This window comes from Cardiocondyla obscurior, linkage group LG15, assembly GCF_019399895.1.
Source record: "Cardiocondyla obscurior isolate alpha-2009 linkage group LG15, Cobs3.1, whole genome shotgun sequence".
Classification (NCBI taxonomy): domain Eukaryota; kingdom Metazoa; phylum Arthropoda; class Insecta; order Hymenoptera; family Formicidae; genus Cardiocondyla; species Cardiocondyla obscurior.
Window position 1 is genome coordinate 4,716,582 of NC_091878.1, and position 23,569 is coordinate 4,740,150.

The 23,569-nt window shown below is 38.2% G+C and overlaps 2 protein-coding genes across 2 annotated transcripts in view; both read right to left on the reverse strand.

Moving 5' to 3' along the window:
- Nucleotides 1–4,617, reverse strand: part of Pip (heparan sulfate 2-O-sulfotransferase pipe) — a 39,899-nt gene extending 35,282 nt beyond the window's left edge. The window contains exons 1-2 of the mRNA XM_070666649.1: nucleotides 4,156–4,617; nucleotides 3,756–4,029 (exon numbers count right to left, since the gene is read on the reverse strand). Coding sequence (XP_070522750.1) covers nucleotides 3,756–3,757 — 2 coding nt within the window. The 5' untranslated portion in view covers nucleotides 3,758–4,029; nucleotides 4,156–4,617. The remainder of the gene's footprint in view (nucleotides 1–3,755; nucleotides 4,030–4,155) is intronic.
- A 143-nt stretch (nucleotides 4,618–4,760) lies between these two features.
- Nucleotides 4,761–23,185, reverse strand: LOC139108399 (uncharacterized). Its single transcript, XM_070666639.1, has 9 exons — nucleotides 22,930–23,185; nucleotides 16,993–17,241; nucleotides 8,031–8,258; nucleotides 7,698–7,876; nucleotides 7,315–7,612; nucleotides 6,779–7,216; nucleotides 6,297–6,524; nucleotides 5,891–6,152; nucleotides 4,761–5,721 (listed from the first exon to the last, which is right to left on the reverse strand). The coding sequence occupies exons 1-9, from the start codon at nucleotides 23,044–23,046 to the stop codon at nucleotides 5,627–5,629; spliced, it is 2,094 nt and encodes a 697-aa protein (XP_070522740.1). The 5' UTR covers nucleotides 23,047–23,185; the 3' UTR covers nucleotides 4,761–5,626.
- Nucleotides 23,186–23,569: the final 384 nt, after the last annotated feature.

The window sequence follows — 23,569 nt, forward strand, 5'->3', positions numbered from 1 at the left end:
CTGAATAACTCAGCGCTCGTTACTTCCGGTTTTGCCAACGGTACTTCGCGCTTATCGAACGTATAGGGGGCCCGGTGTTGATCGCGGAGTACCGAGGAATTCCGATTTTATAGTGTATCAAATTTTCCTCGCCGAGTCACGAATTTCGCAGACTAATTCGCGGATTATTTCGAATCGAATTGTATATACATATTAATAATATTATTACGCACGTGCTATATTATTATGCAATTAATATAACCTTAATGTATCATTAACAATTTAATTCCTTGCGTTAACTTTAATACAATTAATTATTTTTGCACGTTCACATGTGGGTCAACTTTTTATTCAACGCTCCGTGATTTAAAGACTCGAGCTTTAAGCTAAAAAAAATTTTCACGCAGAAAAGCGTAGACGTGCAAGTGCAACGATTAGGAAATAAGCGAGGAATGGAGAAGTGGAAGCTCTGATAAATGTCGGCCACTGGATCTTACGTCGACCGAATGAAAAAGGGGGTATCGTCAAATCTCTTGAGGTATGTCGTAAGTAGGGCGAAGGTACCTTGACTCCCGGGAGAAAGGTCCCGGTGTCTGCGGCTAAGGTTCGTTGGCCTTCGTACCCAGCTGATGGACAAAAGCCCGTAACAAGCACATGAAAGTGTGCACGTTGAATATATTGACTTTGCATTGTCTCAGATTGAATGGACAAAGCGGTGACTTAATGTTGCATCACGCATACGTCACTTTTCGTTTCAAAATCTCCGATTCCTTTCTTATTTCCAAACTAATTGAAAGGTTCTCAGCTTTCTAATCGATATCGATACCAGAATTATGTAATGCACATACTTAGTGCACAGTTTTAATTAATATCAGATTATTTCTTTATCTGTGAGCTTATGCCAATAATTGCTCGAACAATTTAATTGTAGCAGCCGATGTGGGTATTAAACATACAATTTTTTTTTTTTTTTTTATAAAAAGAGTAATAAGGCATAGATAAAGGTAACTACGTACGCTGGCTGTGTGGACAACTATAATTATTTGGCATGTAATTATTGCTTTCTAATCGCCACGAGGTGAAAGGGACGACCGTAAATGCGTGCGATATGGTATCGTGCCGTTAATTATTCGCGGTGTATCTGGAATCTATTATGTAAATCGTAGATAAGCAAAGCGATGTCGCGCGCGTGTTTTATACTTGCAAATTATAAAATCGAAAGCCCAGATCGTCCTAATGGCAATAAATGGTCAACGTAACAACATTGCAAATGATTAAAGCATTTCTCATGTCTTGTCTTTAACGAAGAAAAAGGCAGAAAAGTATTAGTTTCATCCTTAGCAGCGTTACATCAATTGTGTAATATTTAATATAAAAAAAAAAAAAAACCTAAAATTTATTTATTGTCTTTTTTTTTCTTATAATTAACTATCTCATAACTGTTGCAGTTTACGATCAGTCAATTTCACAGACGCATCTGCAAAATTTGTCTTTCCGTAGTTGCATAAATCCACAGATCGCAGAATATTTTACCGGCAATTAATAGAAAGCGGCAGGGAACTGTGGTAAAAGAAATCGTGCGTAATTACGTTCGAGGATCGCTCTGATACTTTTAACAGTCGCCGGCAGCGAGAGCCATTCCGCCGGGATAAAGGCGGAAAATTTTTAAGCGACTTGATTGCTTCCCGTGCCATCGCTTAATTCAACCAGCTGATTATATAATGCAGTCGCACGCGGATAAACTTGTTTGCAACGAAAATCGGTAGTTCATATTCGTTCGCGTACGCCGACGTTTTATCAGCGATATTTGTTAGATTGTTGTATATTATTTCAAACCCATTTGTAATCTTACAGCAAGTGGCACATTAATGTGCGAAACGTTAACAAATTGTATTACGAGGTTAAAACATTCATTCAGCGTGCTTTAATAGAGCAAGGTATTAACAGAACGGAACTAATTTTTTTCTTAGCGAGCTCTAATGCGTTTCATTTGCATATCTCAGGTCGGCATATTAAATTAATAATTATTGAAACTGCATTTCAACGATAACGAACTATATCTATGCAAATGCTATCAACTGTGAAATAAATAAAGCCAGTGGCTTTATAATAAAAAAAAATTCAATCTACTTTTCTGCTTTCTCAGATTACTCAGAATAACGAACGTTATTTTAAAACTTTTCTATATAATTTTCGTCACTGTCTGTTGCTAACCGATAATTAGATTCACGATTTTTCAACCAAACTGCAAATGTAATTACTTTCCTTAAACGCATTGCAAAAGATTAAAGTACCAAAGTCATGATGGACTCAATTAATAAACGGCAGCAAGGAGCGTTCAACTGACTGCAGCATTAATTCGTGACACGTCTAAGCTATTAGGAATCCACGGTTTCAATTTTATCGTTGATAAACGAACCTTACGTGAGAAGGAATCTCGCAATCACGTCCGAGGAACCATGAAAGCGACTTGTACAGCGGCCGTAAAGCTCAATTTCCATGGGAAATGTATGTAGATTCACGTTCGCTGGCCGGTTAGGGAAAAAAAAAAAATCCATTCGACGGGACGAACCGTTCGCATACATATGTATCAGTTACTCCGCCGGCGAGTACGTACTTTCTTTAATTGGCGACCTGAATCAGTTCGCTGACTTGATAATCATAGGGCTCGGAAGGAACGTTCGCGCGCGTGACACCGGCGAAGTTGAACCGAAGCGCCGCCGACCTAATCGCTAAAAATTAATAGCCGAAGCGATTTACCGTCCTCGCGATAAGCTCAATTAACGTCGCCATGCGTGGCCCGCTTTCCAAGATAATCGTTTAATAGCGCGCCCGCGCGAGGGATTGTTCATCCGCGACGTGCAATCGTTCGGGCAACTATGTATTATGCATGTGTATGGTAATCTGGTTTAATAAGAGGCGCGCTTATGTAATCTTCTCAATGAACATCTTGCGCCGGCCGCGAATTAACGGACGTCAGTCGTGCGCCGCAAAGCGTATTCTTCTTTGTGCGGAAAGGATACTTGTATTTTGTAACGGAATGCCGAATGTTAAAACGGGGGTCTCGCGCGCGTGTCGATTTTATTTGAGCGCAAGTATTATTGTCGGTACGCTGAAATCATTTTATATGTACAAATTGGACAGGTAACACTGGTTACCGTTTAGATTTCATAACGGATAAAGTGAAGGACTTGGTCACACGGTATTGCTTCTGTATTGCGGAAAAAAAAAAAAAAGCAACAGCACATTCTTCAGCTGTCGTAATTTATAACGGATAATATAATATTCTGAATTAATTGGAATTATATTTGTTGCAATTTGAAGCGTATTGTCGACTCTATTTTAATTTTTGTTTAACACTGACTTGTGTAATTTTATAAAAAGTTCTAATGTGTTATATTGAATTACCTGGATACGTGCGTGGCACGCTTGCGTTCCCGGGTTAAGGGCGACAAGAAATACTATTATTTCCGCATTCTACGTAAGTGCTGACAAAAACATGAAGTTTCACGGAACGCTTCATTAATACCGAAAGAAAAAAAAAGCTTGAGTATGTTGCTAACGCGTTTCTTCGGTGGTTAGAATGTTGTATGTATGTTACGACGTTGCGTTACACGAGCAAAAATTGTGGCAAGTCACAATCGCACAGGCAGAAGAAATACTTTTTTAATCCGCGCGCATTATATTTGGGGACGTTGGTTAAATTTCAATAATTTTTTTTATGATAATTACGATTTAGTAATTTACGAGCAACGGTGTGTTGTAAATTTACTTACATTTTGTAGCTTTCGATTAGAGTAGGGTAAGTTATTTGTCGTCGTCATCCTTCCTTCCTTCCTGCCTTCCCTCCTTCCTTCCTTCCTTCCTTCCGTGGCAGTTTCTGGATCATCCTGACGGTGTCCTGGACTTGAAACAAGCGACGAATGATACGGGTTCTCGCGCACTTTATCTTCTTCAAGTCTCTTGAAAATCACTATCGTAACGGAACGAGAATCTCGGCCGCGGCGAAAACGACGGACGAGGTGCAGATCTCATGCTCTCAAATTTTATCTGGAATTAAAGTTCGTATAAGATTTTGATCGCGAACGTTGCTAGTTGCAGCTTCGATGCTCGCGTATCATCGCCCGACTACAAGTGCGAGCCAAACATGGCGCAATACAAAACAAAACGACTCACCTTTACTTGCCCGGTCGAACGTCGGCTGATGGACGATGGCTGTGTCCTGTGTAACATTACGATTCATAGGGCTTCCAGAGCGAGGCGAGATATAAGTACACGACAATAAGCACTTAAGAAAATACACGCAGATGCCTCGATATCCGTTTCGAAAACCGACGCGCACTGCGTGGCCGGCGTATTTTCTCAACTGCGTAACAGCCGCGTAGGCTGATGATCAGGCGATCCGTGGAGCGCTGTGATTGGTCGGACCGTTTCGAGCGCCGACGATATGGGCCGAATATGATCGCAGACAGCTGCGGGGGTTGCGGGGAAGAGGAGAAGAAATTGCGACGAACACCTCTGCCTAGACATATTAACTGAATAAAGAAAATACGAGGAAATGTCAATTAAGTTTAATCAATATCGTATCACTTTATTACTTGTCATGAGAAAGAAAAAAAAAATGTGATACATCGAGAATATAAATCAATAAAACACATAAAGCTTAAATTAATTTTCGATCAGGCATTAACAATGTACAGGAATATATTTGCGTATAATTAGTTAAACTAAGGTGTTATTCAAGAATATCCTTAAAAAGGCTTTTTACGTGAAGAAATATATTTTTTTTTTTTTTTACTTTTATTTTTTTTCTTTCACTTTAAGAGACAGGGATATAATAAGGGAACAAACAGAAATACAGAGTTAATAACAGAGTGTAGAAAATTATTGTACAGAAATTTTAATTCTTAATTATCGTTGACCATGCGCGTCTGTGAGCCGCATTTGTCGGGAGCACGTTTTCACAGGGATTCATATAGGATAATCACAGATTCTAAGCTACCTTCGCATTCTTTCTCGCTATGAGAGAAAATATCATTACAATGTAGTCAATGAACTCGATTTGGAAAGTATCACTTGTGCCTATCAACAATTGTCTCAGCAACAATTTATAGATTATTGATATTTCAACAAATATAACTGTTAAAATCGGTGTTGATCTCATGCAGCCGGCCAATAAGAAAGAGTAGATACACTGAAATCAAGTGTGCATGTCGCCAAACCGACGTATTACTAATTCGATAAGCACACTTATTTTCACTACACTGTATATGCTTCGATTAATACTTTCATCGCGCGAGATAAAAGCATTGTCTTACAATTTCGGATAATAATAATAATACTTCATTGCAAATAAAATATGTTATAGTATATATCAATTCTTCGTTTTTTTAACAAACGCTTCTGCCAAACGAAGCTTCGAAATTGATCGGAAATAAAGTTTGAATATCATAGTTTGTTACAATAATATGACGATTGCAATATTGATAAAAAATATGTTTTTTCTCGGGTCTTGTTTCACTCGGCGAAACTCGTAGCGAACATTTAACCAAAGTGTACGTGGATGGCGTGCTCTTTTCGAACTTTAATTTCGAACGAATTCTTTTGACAATTCGTTCCGCCCAGTAAACGCAATCGACTGCATATTTTAGCACGCGCAATCACAAGCGCAACGACGTACGCGCTTCTCACGACGATGCAGGAAGACATCGTCCACGGAGCGCACGGAACGTGGCTGCACATCTGCAAACAGACGGATGTTAAATTTCAATTCCAATAGTAAAGTATTATTAAATTTTTCTTTTTTAATAATACTCAAATTATTCTAATATAGAGATATAATTAAAAATAAAAACCTGATAATTGCAAGTATGTAGAAATCAGAATTAATAATACATAAATTTTTACTTACAATGTGGACGAGATTCCTCCTCTTGCACGGATTGTTGTTGCTGCTGTTGTTGCTGCTGTTGTTGCTGCTGCTGCTGCTGTTGCTGCTGCTGCTGTTGAAGATTCATCATGTGTGTCTGTTCTTGTTCTCTATGCTCGGATTGTTGCTGTTGTTCAGTACTCTGATTATCAGTCACTTCAGCATGCGCTTCCACCGGCACCTCCATAGCCTTGACTGGTCTCAACGCAAATCTCGGAACTGGGAAAGCACGACCTTCTACGACCTAAAATATTAATCCTTTAAATAAACTTTATAATAGTATTTAAATTAATGATCTCAATTTTACACATCATTAATGTATTTAAATAAAATAGTAAAAAAATATATATAAAATATTTTTGGTAATTTATATTACGTTTCTTTTTACCTGATGAATTATATTACGAATTTCCATGGGAATTGGGAAATTTCTTTCCGCCTCATCACTTTCATCCTCTGAACCTGAGAAAGACTTCGCATCCTGCTGCTCTTCGCCTCCATCCGGACGTTGGCGACCTTCAATGTTTCCATGCTCAATCAAATTTCTCACTTCCACCGGAAGTGGGAATGGTCCTAATGGTATTGGTCGAGCGCCTTCCGGGAACGGCTTCAATTCCTGTTTGTATTACAATACGTATTTACGAACGTGACTAAACGCAATTTTAATAGTCATAGGCATACTATTGAAGGGCTGATAACCAAAGAAGGGCATTTTTTAAATTTTAAAGTTTTGGTATCATTTTTATATTAAAACTAATCGGTAACTTAATAAAAATATAATTATATGTTTGGAAAAAAAATTATGTATTTAAATGTAATATATATTTTTCAAATATGCTTTATAATTAACTGTAAGATAAATGAAGTTACCTCGCGACGTGCTCCTTCCGGTACTTGAACCGGGATCGCTCTGGCTTCACCAGTGATGTGCTGAATAATGTTCTTAATTTCCAACGGCACTTGTTGAATTATTCTTCTAATTTCTATGGGAATGCCTTGGAAGGGAGAACGCGGCTTTTCGGAAGCGACCTGAGGAGGAGCGGGTGGCCTTTGCTCGGTTTGCGGAATCATTATAGGTATCTGCTGTATTCTCGGATCATGCTCCTGCGCCTCGGCTTGCGGGGGAGGTGGCGGCATCATAGCTGGGCCTTGTTCGTGGCTGTAAGAATTGGGAACTTGCTCGCCTTGTTGCTGGTACATCATCGAAACCTGTTGCGGCTCTTGACGAGGCTCTTGAGCCATCGGTCGCATTCCTCTCGGGTCCATCGGGAAATGACGCAGTTCAATAGGAATATGGCGCATTTCGATCTGTACAATAAATATAATAATAGAAATAACAAATAAATTTGATTCACAACGACATTTAACATAAGTCGTTTACACTTGCAAGAGCAGACGAGACTTACTTGTGCTCCCATCGGGTTACCCTGGGGCGCCATTGCAGGTGTCTGCGGGCCCATTCGAGGTGGTCTCATCTCCATGGTCAACTGGGGAAGGTTACGGAGCTCGGGAGGAAGTGCGCCCGGCGGGATGTGATTCAATCCCCGTGGGTCGCTAAGAGGCAATTGTTGCATGTCGGGAACTTGATACTGGGTATGGATTTGGTACTGGTGATAGCCCGGATTAGGTTCCTGGGACTGAAGAGGAATTTGCACGGTGCCTAAGGGCACAATGATGGGAGTGAGCATCTCTTGCTCCTGTTGCCTACAAAAAATAAAGACGAAATTGTCACCGCTATATTTCACTGTTTCATTAATTATATATATTTTATTATTAAATATATACTTACTCCTGATTAGGACTGCCTGATTCGCAGAGAATGGCAACTCGCTCACCGCTCAGTCTTTGGAAACGTTGCGGATCGGTACTGTTATCTAAACCGTTGTCGCCAGTTCCGTCCATCACTTCGTCGGCTCGTCGTCTTTCAACCACACAGGAAACTCTGCTACGAGCTTGTTGAATTAACGTCTGGAATGTAGTTACAGTTTAAATATAATTTACCGGCAAATATTTTCATACGGCTAAAAATTATTTTTTTTTTTAATTTGTAAGACTTTCCTTTGACAATTATTGATATACTTAAGTAAAAAATCAATTTATGTATGTAAAATATTATATTTACGCCTGCAATGTCGTCGAGATCCAACTGAAGTGGAAGCTTAATGTGCACAGGAGGGAATTCATCATCATCGTAGTCGTCATCATCATCGTCGCGATCGCCATTCTCGTTATCGGATTTCGAGCTGTTCTCTCCTTCTCCTTGAGATTTTGCATCCTTAGTGTCAGGCTCCACTTCCTTCTTTACTGGCGCAGAAAGACTTTGTAAAGAATCTTTCGACTCGATAGGTTCCTGCAAAAATTAACCACGTCATTAATTAAAAAAAAAAAAAATGTTTATATAGTATTCTTAAAAGGAAATACAATTTCTTAATATGCATTTTGTGTTAATTTTACTATTTTACAGAAAATATAATATATTATTTAATTATTCTTTATATTAATATTAATTATTATTAAATTAATATTAAATTTAATTTTAACCTCCCAATTTTTTTGTTTTATAGGGGACAAAGACTTGTAAAACTCTGGTAAAAAAAAAAAACGAATATTCCTCGAGGCTTCGAAAGCTGGACAAATACCTTCGCAGCAATCCTCACTCGTTGATGCAACTTGTCTTCCTGCTCGCGACACCGTGGGTCACTAGTGAAAGTGAACTCGCATTTATATTATCGCAGTGTAATCTTGTCGATGGAAATTGCACGCGAATGAGAAAATATCCAAAGAAATAGCAAAACTAACTGTATTTCATATATTCTTGCGTTCCTTCTTATTTGATTAAGTTAAATTGCATTAAACAAAATTTTTTTTATTTTATTTTCCGTTTAATTCGCTATAAAATACTAATGTAACGAAGAAACATTCTGCTTCTTTCGAAGCAATTGGAGTCGACTTTCTCCTAACGCAAATTTAATAGAGATCATTTTTAGCATCCTCTGTAACGCAAACGTAAATTAAATTTCTATCAAAAGCAGAAGTTTTACAAATCGCATTGTTTAATAAGAAATTATGCGGCAATTACAGGTTTATATCGTACGGTAAAACGTGGATGCCTATTTTACCGTAGTTTAACGCATAGAAAGCGAAAAAAAAAAGTGGGAGCTCCAGTTTCGTAAAATGTGCATTCTTCTCGCTGGCCGCGTTTCTCGGTTTCATGCAATCACGATTTTGCACAGGAGACTCTTTCGACTGAAACGCGCCGTTTGTCGCTGTATCCGGCAAATTCTTACAAACATTGAATTATGGATTACCGCAAACGTAGCGTAAACATGTCGAAATGTTTTCCCCGGCAAATATCGACGCTGTTAAATGTCTTTCCCGCGGCTTCTTAACGCGTAAGCCGATTGCCAATGGATGATTACAATTTTGTGCAAGAAACGTATGTCGCAACGGCACAATTATGGATCGTAATGGTAAATTTACAGAGTATTACGCACGCAGTAGCGATTTATTGACTTCTGATATTTATTAACGCAATCAACAACATTGTCGCGACAAGCGATTATTATTCTTTAACGATCTTCACGCTACAATATATCGTTTAGAAAATGCAAAAAAAAATTATAAGCAGCTAAACGTTTCGAGAGAGAAATAAAAGATAAAATAATTAAAAAATCTGGAATTTAAGTCCCGCGACAAGATTAGCTTCGTAAAGATCAGTATTTCGAGCAGTTAAAATTCGACCGAGCGTTCGCCAAATCGCCGAGCGAAGAAACGCGAACGCGACTAAGCACTTTCCACTCGGGGAAATTGCCCAGGATGTAGAAAGGATCTCGCGATGGTTTGGACGAGCGACGGGCAACCTGCATGATCGTCAAACTAAAACGGAACGAGCCGAGATGAAACTCGCCAGGCCACGGGAACACGTGCAAATTGTGTCGGTAGAGATAGTGCCTTATATGCGCATCCTGCCAAGTAAATGCCGTTCGGCTATAATCATGGGAACCGCAAAGAAGACTGGTATAGCACGTTGCTCAGCATGATTTTACAAAGTGTATCGTGTACCTTTGAGTTAACAATTTCTCGAGTCGAAAATATTATTCCATTAATAATTGCGCTTTACATCAAAATCAAAGGGTTCCTTTATTTAAGTGTCTTTGACTGAAGAATATTCTTTTAATCCAAACTATAATTCATTTCTTTTTTTTTTTTGTTACTCTTTAATTTATTATCCATTTATCGTAGCGGTACTGACTTTCTATTGTAAAAAAAAATTCATTTAATTACATTCAGATGCAAGAAAGGAAAAGTTTGCGTTTTGAATAACATTTCCAGCAGACATAAAAATTTCACATCAAAACCGATACGATACATATCTTTATTACTTGCTGCGCATCTCGCGTCAGGTGAATATTTAAAATAATTGGACTGGATCGGATTGTCTGGTCAATTAAATTGCAGTTGCGTGTATCGTTGAATTTCTATGCATAATTCTTTTTTTTCTTTTTTTTTTCTATATGTGCGTACGCACACGCAACACGATAAATGATATATTGCGCGATCCGCGTCCCTTTTCGCCGACTCGCTACGTTATAGGGCAATTATTCCGCGTACTTCATCGCGACATTCCCGATGTGCAACTATCGCGACGTGCTGCATAAAAAAAAAAAAAAAAGAAGAAGAAGGGGAAAAAAAAGGAAACGAGAGTTATGTTTCCTCCCACTCGAGATTCGCGGAGCGTGCGACATGGAAGAAAACTGTCATTGCGATTTGCCGCAGCGATGACTTCGTCGTACGCCGTATGGCTTTCTTTAGAAAACGCGACGAGCCCCTTCAACCTATCAATTAGCGAGGCATTACGATCAATTACGGCCGTGCCTGTCGTTTTTAACGTGTACACGGTATTGGACACGATAGTGATAGCGTGCTAGCCGGACGATAATGCAACGCGATTTGTCGCAATTTCAAATGGCGTCGCTAAAGGCTCGCAAAGTTAAACATCACAATCGGCCAATGATGCGAAAACGAAAGTAGAGACGTGAGGTAATCTCTTCAAAATAAAATCGAACGATTAATTTCATTATGTTCATTATACTCATTATCCTCGATGAATTTCTTTTCGCTTGTATTACTTGCAGAATAAAATCCGCAAAAAGTTGAATTATCGGCGTTTCTAATTTACCGGCTTGGATTTTTTTTATTTATCCAAACTCGTAGATCTCTTCGTAATTAAAACAATCGCAGAACAAATATAAAATATAGCGAATTTTCTTAAACTAATTTCATTTAAAAACAAGGATTCTAATTATATAATACACGTCGTTACGTTGAATTAATTATTGAACGTATAATTACGTATTAAATATGTAATATGGCATTGTGTCTCGCAGGAGAAAATCGCATAATTATTCGAAATCATTCAGCTCGCGCGCAAAAACGCAGCATTATACAGTCGTCTCGCGTGCGGAGAGCTATAAATATATTCAATCCCGTTTTCCTTCGCGCGTTCATAATCATATGTATCATTTTATCTATTGCAGAACGGATGGGGAAAGGGGAGGGGGGGTCTCAATCAACAGAAAAGATTCCCGTTTCGATACATTCATTAGCATCGCCGATCGATCGTTCTCACGTATAAAAAAGGAAGAGTCGATCGCGGCGGCGTTACGCACATACAAGGCGTGAGTCAGGATTCTATTTTCCACCGATGACGTTTGACGAGTACATGCGAACGCGGTATCTCAAGTCGACTTGAAATTGTTAAACAACCGGTCATAATACAATACAGTCGCCGGGAGAAAATCTTTTTAGAGAACGTTCACCTCTTCGCGGTTGCCGCGCGACTGGCAACCCACTTTCGTCGTGGTACATTTTCCAAGTGTCTGATCGCGCCGAAGGCGATGGAAGAAAAAAGAATTAAAAAAAAAAAAAGGAGAAAAAAAATGCATTTCAGAAGAATATCTCGCGTCGTCGTAATTGTATGATACGGAGAATTATTTGTAGATATAGTAATTAAAACCTCGATTATATTTATAATTGACTCAATTAAATTTACTGTTAGAAATATCATAATCATAGTTCGATCCCAATAGTATACGCTTTTCTCTCAGTTTATCGTATATTAATTTGATATTATATGTATGTTAATTCAGTACTCCACGGTTGATTGTTAATTATTTCACGATTGTAGCATTCGTAAAAATTACTTTCGCGCCGGAAGACTTAACGATTCTACAGACGCGGCCTAATGCCGATGCAAATCACGATACTTTTATGGCCGATTTCGCCGGGTATCGTTGACCCCGAGACGACCGATTTTCACCTCTGCACATCCGTTACATGAGCCGGGCGCTCTTGGTTCAGTTTTACATTCGCACGGCGTGTAACTATACCGATCTTACTTTCTATCGGCCGCCATAAGCGGACCGGAAACGGCTGTTACATTCGCGCGCGATCAAACTTGATGACGTCCATCGGCTGGCGTTCGCCGCGAGGAATAATCGATCTACTGAATTTCACTGTCCGGGAAAAAAAGTACATTCTGTTTTTTCGTTCTGGACAATTACCCGTCGAGAATTATTCCGTAATCGTGATACTGACGACAAAAGTGTCAAAATTTCACGAGGACGCAAACTTGCTGAAGCAAATAACTTGGCCGTTAAATTAATTAAACCGAAAGATTTGAATAATTATCAATAAATTAGATATACGATAAATTTATCTTGCATTAGCAAATAATTAATTTAACATAAATAAATTGTTGACTTATTAAATTTTCCGCTGCGCCGAAATCTAGGATTTCGCAGACGCGCGTTATTACCGCGTAAACATGAATTAATTAGTAGAAATACCGCGGAAACAATCCAATTGAAGAGAGATAGTCTCTTATGAGGGAAATTGATTACCTAGAGAAGAGAAAACCTCGTTGCACGATTGAGCACGTCGCTTCCGCGATGCCTCGCGATTGTTTGATGAGCACCAGGAGGAATACCTTCGTACAACGGAAATCAAATGATGGGCGACGGACGGGCGCGTTTACGAGAGGTGCGAATAAAGCACGCAAACGTAACTTTTAATTTCAAGAAATAAAGGAATGCGTTTCGTAACAGATCGCGTAATCAGATACATTCGTAACAAGGCGAGCAAAGGGAATAAAAAAGAAAAATTGCGAAGTAAAAAAATTAAAGTACAACAAGGCAAACGAGTAGAAAATTATTTAATAAAGAAAATACTAGAACTGAAGTTATTTTATTTTTACCGAGAACAGCAATAATTCTAAATTAATTATATTTTTCAAATTAAATAATTTAGTAACCGGGATAAAATAATATATATCTTTTTGATAATTTTTTTAATCAATCAATTGTTCTTTATTCCGCTGAAAAAAAAAATAATAGCAGTTCCTAGCCGCGAGAAGCAGCGAATAGTTTTACAAGGACATTAACCCACGCGTTATTATCGGCTAATCGAGATTGCAATGCGATCGTTATGATTTTGCAAACACAACACCGGGCCCGTTCGTCGTGTACATTCACGATCGCACACATAGAACGCGGCTCGGATTACGTAATTCTCCCGTTTGCGGTTCTCCTTGAACGCGCGGCTCCTGGCACCGCGCGTTTCTTTGCGTTTCGTTTTCTGCACGTTTAATGCTCACGGACGAGCGGAGTGCGCCTCGTCGAAAGTCCGTTCTTCACAACGGAGCCTCGGTCTTTAACGCCGGAATTAATCGCCGTTGTCTACGTACCGGCACGTACCCGCCGCTTCTTTCCGCTCGCGGCGAGAGATCGCGTCGCCGCGGGATTTATGACGCGCGGGGAAAAAAAAAAATCCGCGCCTTTTTACGGGCGTCAGACGTCTCTTGTCGGCCGTCAGTCAGCTGGACGCTAAGGAAAGATAATCTTCAAAAGATTTACGGGCCAATTGTACGTGCTCATCTCAGCGAAAGTGTATTCTGGTTAGATCATGATTTAGAAAGAAAATGTAACGGCATATTGGGATAAAATCGCCGAGTTTCGAAAGTCGCTCGAGTCACGTATGTGAAAACGCAACAATATAGTAATTAATTTAATAGTAATGAATCTCCCGCAGGAATTTTCTCTCTATTTTTTTTTTTTTCTTTCTTTTTTGCCTCTTTTTCTTCTCACAAACGAAAATAAAAATAAAATAATTCGCATACATATGTAAACTGGTATAACTGTTGAACAAATCGTTGTTCGGTATCTTCTTGAATATGGGTTGGGTTGGAAACACGTTCGATTCTAACAATTGCTTTGTCTGAATGCAACCTTGGATCAAACCTTGAATCCGGTTCAAGCGAGAAGCAGAGATTAAATAAAGATTATAGAATCTTATTAGAGAGAAAAAGATAAAAAGAGAGAAAGATTTTTATTTTTTTCCTCTCTTTTAATATACTATGACGTAGTACCTGCTGGGTTTAAGTCTTTGATTTCGACGAAAACTGTGCCTGAAAAAATGTCTTGTCGAACTTTGCTGTCCCGTTGTCGACCGCCGTCGATTTAAATTCGAAGAACATTTTCTGCACGGCTGCGGCATTTAAATCTCCGAATATTCCTACAATATCGCGTCGCCGTTTTAATAAATAATTAAATGCATTTTATTATTCTAATGTCAATGAAATTAATTTGAATAAAAAAATTTAAATAAAATAATTGAATGCAATTAAGACGCCGGTCTTAAAATCCCGTGAAAGCAGACGAGCTAACTACCTTCCCTTGTGAAACTTTGGTCTCTTAATTGAAAGAAGAAACGACTTCAATTTCCTGGTTTTAAGCAAGCCGGGCTATTATATTCGCTTTACGTAAGGCGACACGTTCCCAATTTCTCTGAGACGAAGTGAGCCGATGCGGCGTCGCGCGAATATAATAAAATTCGACGATAATAATGCGACGGGCGGCTGGTGGTTTCTTATCGGGGTCTCGCCGTCTCGACCACAATGGGCGGCCAAGAAGTATTTCGCGGCGTGATACTTTCTCGTCGAGTTCGCGCGCGGGAATTTATTATATTTAGCAATTTGCCGACAATTGCAATTCGCGTGTCAATTCAAGCGCGCGCTTGCTCCCTTCACCCCTTCTCTCCCTCTTTCTCTCTCTGTTTTTTCTTTTAATTTTTTTCTTTTTTTTTTTTGTCGACGAAGAGTACGGTTGTAAATAACTCTACGCTTTCTAAATTTGCGATATCTTATGCCAGTTCATTCATTAGCATCCGACGACTATTGGCGATTTTCACAACGGATAAGACGCGTTCGGTTTTCTTCATCCGTCGCGTCGATTAAATACGCGCGGAGCAGCTGATTCGTTTCCCGTTGCTGCTATTGCATAAAGAAACGGCGAGAAACAATCGGAGAAACGGAAAACGCGATATTACGAGCGAGAAACAATTGCTCGGTGATTTTCCAAGAAATTTTATTTCACGCAAGCAGCTAAGAGAAACAGGAAAAACCACCGTTTTACTAGAAAATTAGCTTCCTACGTTTAATTGCATCGTATCCAGATATGATTCCGTTTGTAAACACGATTATTTTTTTACAAGAACTACTCGCTAATAAACAAATAATAAAATAAAAAATTAATAAATATTTTAATTAAAATTAATTTAAAAAATATAAAAATATTTGAATTATTAATAATTGTAAAATATATAAAAAGGCACATTTTAGCGCGAAGCGAATCACGGATAAGAAATTACACGAGTAATCGTCAATAATTACCTCAAGTAATTTTCATTTACATTACAAGGTATGTACAAGTACGATATTTTTGCAATTATTTCCTGACGATTCTGCATCGCAAATTATATCCGCTACGAGTACTTTATTATCGTGATGCAAGCTGACAATTTTTTTTTTTTTTGTTGACTTTTGAATTGAAACAATTTTCTCAAAGACGGACATTATAACAAAAAGACAAAGACCGCGTTTGAAAGAACATTCGAAGCGGAGATTTCAGTCACGATTTATTTGCTAACGTCACACATCGCGTTAGCGTTCTTTAGTCAGTTGCCAAAGCAAATTTGCGTTTTTGCCGGGAGATAAACGTTAATCACATTAGCGGCGACGCACTAACGTCTCCCTTTTTCACTTTCGATCGTAAAGAGCTAAGTCGCGAGTTTGCTCGAGGCGACCTATCGATTCCTTTTACGAGCGTCGCGACGACGTGGAAATTTAGAAATCTGTGGAAACCACCACCGTGAACGTAACAAGCTGAAAGCTGCGGCGTCGGCGCCTCAGCGCTGTTTTTATTTTTTTTCTTTTTCTTTTTCTTTTTTACATCGCGAGCAATAGAACTTAATTCGCTTAACAATTAAACGAGAAACTTAACGCGACCGATACAGCCGCAGCCACTTTCCCCGCTGCGAAAAATTAGCTGGACCGTCCACGCGATTTCTCCGTAAGTGCGGTAAGGACGGTCGTTATTCCGATAATCGTGCGTTTGCACGACTGCGTTTTTCGACGGCGACGGATAACGGCACCGAAAGCATTACGGTGAATCTGGTTTTATTATTACTCCTTCGTTTTTCTTTTTTTTGTTCTTTTTTTTTCACGATTACACTCGTTCCGCGGATTTACCTTGAGCTCCCCGCGATCGCCAATTAGATTGGCAGTTTAACGATAACGAGACAGAAGTCGATCTTTATTAGTTTATAAGAAACGTTCGCAAGAAAGGCAAGTGTTTTATAAAACACCTCGATGGCGTCGTAGCATATTCTATCTCCGCGAGATACATTAATTATATACTCCTCAAAGAAAAATAAAATAGAGAAAAAAAAAATACGTAAAAAAAAAAAGAATTAGAAAAATAAAAAAATATATAAAAAATAATAAAAATCTAGCTTTCAATAGCTCTCTCTTGGTGGAGATAATTTAGAGTAGAATATGTTCCTTTTTAGTCTTCGTATTACTCTATTAGCGATATATTACTAATTAGATTATCATATACGATCGCAGGCCCGAGTAGTTTTATTCGACTAGTTTTACTTTTGCGGACAATATAAATATATATATTTTACGATAAAACGTCTTCTTTTTCACGTTTTACTTCCCCATGTCTTTTTATACGTAAACTTACCTGCACCAGAGCCTCCGGCTGCAAATGCTTCAGGAACTCTCCTTGCGGCTGATACGACGCGGCCTGCTGTTGGAGTCTCAGCTCGGCCTGCATCGCCGCGATCGACTCCGGCGTGCAGGAAGCCCTGGCCTGGACCCAGGACGCCGCCAGAATGAAGCTGCCGAGCACGATGGACATCGTGATCATAGTGACAGCGGCGATCCTGGCGATCTGCACAGCCGTGCTCTTCATCGGTGGTCTCATGTACGCCTGCGAACAAAATTTTACTTGCCATAACATCCGAAGAAGACGAAAAGAATATCTTTGCAACAACAAGCAATTGAGTTTTCTATCAAACTCATTATGTCTAATATTAAAACAGTTTTGCAAAGCGACAATGGCGAGGAGAACGTCAAAGGAGAGCGTGAAACGACAAAAGGCCTCGACTCGGTTGGTTAACCAGCGTGAAATCCCAGTGTCAGTATGTGTGCGTGTCTGTCTGTTAAGAAAAAGTACCAGCACGTACGTGACAGGTGTGATATAGATACATGCATATACATATGAGTTCGTGCATGTTCCGTACTTAACATGAACATGAACACGGACAAATTTTACTTTACCGTAGATCCCCGCGCCGGTTACACCGATAAGAGGGGAAAAGGGAGATAGGTGATTATGTAAAGACTCATGCGTATGTTAATGCACCTCGTTGATTCACCGGAACTCTTGTCGGACACCGTGGAAACGCAGAGCGCGGTTTTCCTTGGCGACTGAATGAGTTCTCTTTGAGTTTCTTCTCAAGTGTCTCATTTTGCATTAGTCGCATATCCAGTCGCCTTGACTCGCATACTTTTCATATGGAATATATTAGTCGACATCACATGATTCATGCATTCTTATCAATTTGTTTTTATCAGTCGCAGAAAAAATTATGTATGTAAAAAAAAAAAAAAATGAGAACACGTCAAATATTTTAAATAGCAAACGCAATTAATAGTGATATATTTAACGTAATTAATCAAATAATTAATTATATTATTACAAATTAATAATAATGCGTAATTAAATAAATATTAATTTCCATAACGACGGTCCGTACACGTGCGTGTGTTTAACCGTCCGTTAACGACGTCTGTGCATCGCAATCGGGTGCATTAACAACAGCTGAAAATAAACCACCGTGTCGTCATTTAACTCCTTCAAGAGCCGCAGGAATAAGCGTGATAAAATACATCTGACGCGTGCTAACTGTACCTTGACACTATTATGGTGGCTTGGACCCGTTTTGACGCCCGGCGCTTTTGTAGATCAGACACTCGCTACTAATTTTATGCGAACTACCAGATTACGTTTAATCAACGCCTTATGCAATTACGCTACATCGCGCGTTCAAAGGATACGCCGAAAAGACCCCGACGCCCTCATCGCGGTATAAAAGCCGCGCTTCGGTTCCCCGTTCGTTTAATCGTCGAATTATTTTACATTTGAGCTGAAAATATTTCGAGCCTCGTGGTTTTTGGGTTGTAAATGTCTCTTTACGAGATGAGACTTGCACCACGGACTGTACTTGCACGTACAATTCGTAATGACCTCGATGTGGATGGACGACTCGGGTGAGAGGCTTCCAAGAGATAGTAGGCCATCCGAGGTTGGCTTTATGCTACGCGATCCTCCTGACAAAAGTAAACAGGTACTGTTGCCAGGCGCTCGAGACGAAAAAGATTATTATTTATTCCTTAAGACGAATTTCGTCGCTCATCACTCGCGAGTCATTGGCACGTGCTCGAAAAAAATGGTCTAAAATAATGATTTATCGTCGCGAATCAGTCCAAGAAGAGCTACTAGACGAGGCAGTCTCGAATTAAATTCCTTGATAACTTCAGAGTTATTTATATGAATTAAATTTATTATATGACGTTGTAAAGAAATAAGTGTGAATTAATTTGTAGATTAAAGTAAAACGTATGCGAGTGCGTTTCAAATTTATTTAATAATAAAAAAGGAAAAGGAAGATGAAAAAAAAATCAACGTTTTGAAAAATTCACGAAACACGTTTGACAATTATTTTCAAGCTGATTAATTCCAACATGTGATTTGAGACATCGATAACGCGCTTTGCACTTTCTCTGTAATATACATGTGTACTAATGTAGGATGGACGTTGCAGGGTTGGAATTAACGAATTAAAGCAACGTTTTTAACCACTATTAACCTCTTTAAATCGTTGAGTGGTTTTGAATATTTCTTTTGTTTTACATTCGATAAATATGAATATAATACAGTCAGATAAGAGAATTTCTGTACTGTACGTCGTTATTTAAATATTTCCATCAATATATCAATGTTATTTAATTTCAACTTTCCTACTCATAAAAAAAATTTTTTTTGGTCTATTTATAATACATCGATCTTTCGAAAAAATATGCTTTATCACTAAAAAAAAAATAATAAAAAAAAATACTTTATATAATTTTCTAAATTAAGTAAAAATTTCACTAACGCATCTCATTTTTTATTTAAAATTTTGACGCAATTTTCAGAAAGAAATAAAAATGAATACTTAAGCTGTTATTAGAAATAATGGATTGCGAAAAAATACCCAGTACGAATTTCGAAGTGTGTTTTGTTTTACGTAACAGCGGATTGTGTTTGCTCATTACTCATACACATGTGAGAATATAAACGACGTGCCAGAAAAGTAAAAACGCAAGAACGTTAAAAATAATAAATGTTCTGACCAAAATATTTCTTTTGCAAGTTCGATTGATAACCGAAAGATACATAAAATTAATTTCTAAATTATTATCCACTGCTTACAATGCGTTATAACATTTTGTAGAATTTAATTTGGAATATATTATTTAATTTAAAAAAAAAAAAAAAAAAGAAATCTTTCTCTCTCTTTCTCTTTATTCTCCCCTGCCGGCGATACGCGCGATGGAGCAATCATTGTTGCCGGCAATGTAGACGGAAATGGCCTTCTGTTTTATAAAATAGTTTTGAGCATTTGAATTCATAAAAAGTAAGGTGATATATTTTCCTTGTACTCCATTGCCGCATATTATATTAGTCGGCATTACGCATGCAATTATACCAGCGTATAGTTACTGACATTAATATTCCATGCCCAATGCGCGCGTTGAAATCTCCGGAAAGTTCAACACGTAGGTTATCTTACAAATGATTGCTCAACAAGCAAAATAGAACGTGAAACTTTTTAAGTATCACTTCAAAGGGTTATTTTTTTACGAAGAAATAAATTCTTTTTATTTTTATATTTATTTTAAATGTTAAATGTTAATTTTCTCGCGCATTCAAATTTTTATGTAATAACGTAATCATCATTAATAACGTATTATAATAAATAAATACTCTGAAGTAGTTATTTATTATAATACGTAATTACTAAATTGTTTTTAGAAATCCACAAATCTTGTTTCTTGCATTAATCAATTTTTTGTTTTATGCTCACGTCCTATTTCGTTAATGTGACGTTTCGTCTGTATGCCTAAGTGAGTGTGTATATGTACGTAGATTTGTAAAAGAGTGGCCGACTCGACATCGTCGAATTCGACGTTCAAGGCTCTCGAGTTCATAAGCATGACGTGAAGAGGATGCGCATCATTGAGTTTTTAAAACTTCATTTTATTCCGCGACTTTTTGCGAGATTTAATCATTCCCCTTTTTATGCATATTCAACACGGAATATTCGCAGTAAATCATTTTTCAACTATCGCAAGTAACTCTTTACGACAAATACGCAGAAAGTGATTTTCTCTATTTATGTATCGGTATCTGAAATTCACAACAGTATAATGTGTAAATGAGAAGTCGAATATTCCCAGAAAGGATGCGCGTCGCATTTGCAATTTTGAATGACACTTTTTCTTAAACTCTCTCGCTAGCCAATTAAGCGTCCATTTTTAATGACAACACGATCACGATTTTCACGGCGGAAATGTATATATCTCGTCGGATACTTTTCGCAGTAAATTATGTATTAAGAATCACACACTTGTCCATTGTAATTGCCGTAATTAAATCCCCGCTGTGTTTCTTATTTAATGAACGTGCTACAAAACTTTACGAATCTACGATCTTTAATACTTTTAAAGAATATATTTTTTTTCAAAATCTAAAAGTTATTTTTTTTTATTATTTATTACTAATTATTTGTTTTATAATTAGAAGTAAGCATTAATAATTAAAAAAATTCAAAAAAAAGGAATGTATGCAGGGTCACGAGAAAAGTACTGTTCATTAATGTGTCTTTTATGGTGACGAGAATAATGATAAGGTTACAGATTATTCGCTATTTTACGCCGCGTTAAGTCGCTTTTTTTTATTCCGAGATTATGTATTATGAATCATTAGCGCATTTTCTAGGAAAATCGCTTGATTTATCCAAACATGCCTTTCATTTATACCGATTTCCGTCCTTCGAAGATATTTCCATACGTCTTTTTACGAGGTATCGCCAATCGATTGAACCTTGTATACTATCTTTACACACTGAACAACCGGGGTTGAACGTATCTCTATAATGACAATTTTCCGACACTGATCCTATTTGTGAATAATCAAATTTTATTGGCTTCGAGTTAACCCACGTCTCAAAAGGCTCTGCAAATGTTACGTAATACCGGTTATATCAATTTGCGAAACGCTATATTTGCATTCCAATTGCTTGTATTCAATCCACCGACTCGTGAAATAGCAGCCGAAAAAAATTATGCGCGTCACGTAATGTTGTTTTACGGCGTCTTTTTGGCTTTAACCACGCTGCGTGCTGTTTACTTATGTAATTAATGAAAAAGAAATAGTAACATAACTGCAATAATTCCGTGTGTTTCATCATCTTACTTCCACATTTAATTCTTTGCGATACATTCAACGAATGCATATTTTGATCTCCAAACATGATAAATTTGTATCAAAAATTAAAACATTTGTGCAAACTTTTCAACAATTTGTGCGTCTGCTAAATTTTTTTTTAAATCTAAATTTACTAAAAATTCGAGTCTTTGTATACCGAGATTAAAAGATCAATTGTATTTACAGAAATGTAAATGAGAAATTAATCTATTCATTACTAGTGATAACGGTATGGGGATGTAATTATGCAGACGCGAGTAAAACTGTGTGGATCATCCGGCGAACAAAGAGTATCATGAGAAATCTACGGGCAATTTCTTTGTTGTAACTTTCTCATTATAGTAGCTGATGTTCAATTACGATAGAATGCCATTTTCCAAATCGCGATTACTTCTACAAGCCGCTCACCATTATGTGTTATTTCTCTACCCAGAAAATAATCGCACGTGTACAAAATTATCCGCCGTTCTAATCCTCGTAATTGCTTGATGAACGGCTTCACATGAAGTCAGACTCACATTTTATTTCAACGTTTTTTTTTTTTTTTACAAAGAAGCTATTATCTTTTTGTTTTTTTTTTAGTCAAAAAATGTTTGAAAAGAAAAACAGGTAAAAGCTGTTTATTATAATTACCTTTAAACATGAATAAAATTATATTTTAAGTATATGTAAAAACTTTCTAAAATCCTCTCGTTTTAAAAGCCCGTCGTTTTGCGAGTGAAGCAAGAAGAGGCGTCATTAAAATTACTTCTTTTTTATGTTCGTTTTTCTTAGCTCGCGGGGTATTAATATTTTATGAAGCTAATGAAATTTGCGCTGGAATAGAACCACAATCCGACATCCAAGTTTAGAAAAGTTTCAGGTAAAATCGACTCTCTTATTAGATATCCTATTGAATCAAACCTTCTATTAAATTAAGCGGAGTCTGATCAAAGTAGGGCTAAGAAAGCAAATTGATTCCCTGATTGATTGATTAAGAAGCAATTCCCCGAGCAGAGGAGGCTGAGGAAGGAACGGGAGATAACGGACAAACCGTTAAAGGAACATCTTCGGATCGTTTCAATTTTATATGCCGAGACTTACCGGTGGTGGCTCGGCGGTGGAGTAGACTTCACTTGGCGCATAGTGGCTGTGAGTCTGCGGCATCTTCTCCGAGACGACGGCGACAGTCGCCAGGGAGTCTGGCTGGTCCTTCTCCATCGTCTTTTCGGCTTAATCCGTGTAGCACAAAATGCACGGCAAAACGACCCCGGGACGTCAAAACTCTCTCTCTTTCTCTGCCTTTCTCTGGTTCGGTAACGACCCGGTCTCGATGGCTCGGCGGGTCGACGAGCAGTGAGTGTCGAGGAAGCGCTGACACCGCTAGCTTAGAGATGCCCCCACCTAAGCTATGCACTACCGTCAGCAAACGTTACCTTTTGGTACCAAGGCGTACCCTCCGCGCCGTCGACGGTGGTGTTCTCGTTGCCCGGACTTTCTAAACGCCGCGCGAGCGCGAAACACGCGCGAGTGAACGTGAGCGGTTCGCCGCTTCGCTGAAAGAAAAAATATAGTCACTTTTGGACCCAATTATAATTTCACGACGCTTCTAACGACAAATGTGATAAAGTCAATTATGAATATAATTATATTTATCGTTAGACGTATCATAAAATAATGACTGGGTCCGAAAGTAATTATAGGTTCCTTTCAGTGCGGATTGTTTAGTCCATGTAGAAAGCAC

What these genes read in the sequence shown, in the direction of transcription:
- LOC139108399 (XM_070666639.1), bottom strand. Translation starts at nt 23,046, where the DNA reads ATGGAGAAGGACCAGCCAGACTCCCTGGCGACTGTCGCCGTCGTCTCG. An exon ending in TCAGGCAGTCCTAATCAGGA is followed by an intron (nt 7,613 to 7,697) that starts GTAAGTATATAT and finishes TATTTTTTGTAG; the next exon opens with GCAACAGGAGCAAGAGATGC. An exon ending in GTAACCCGATGGGAGCACAA is followed by an intron (nt 7,217 to 7,314) that starts GTAAGTCTCGTC and finishes TTTATTGTACAG; the next exon opens with ATCGAAATGCGCCATATTCC.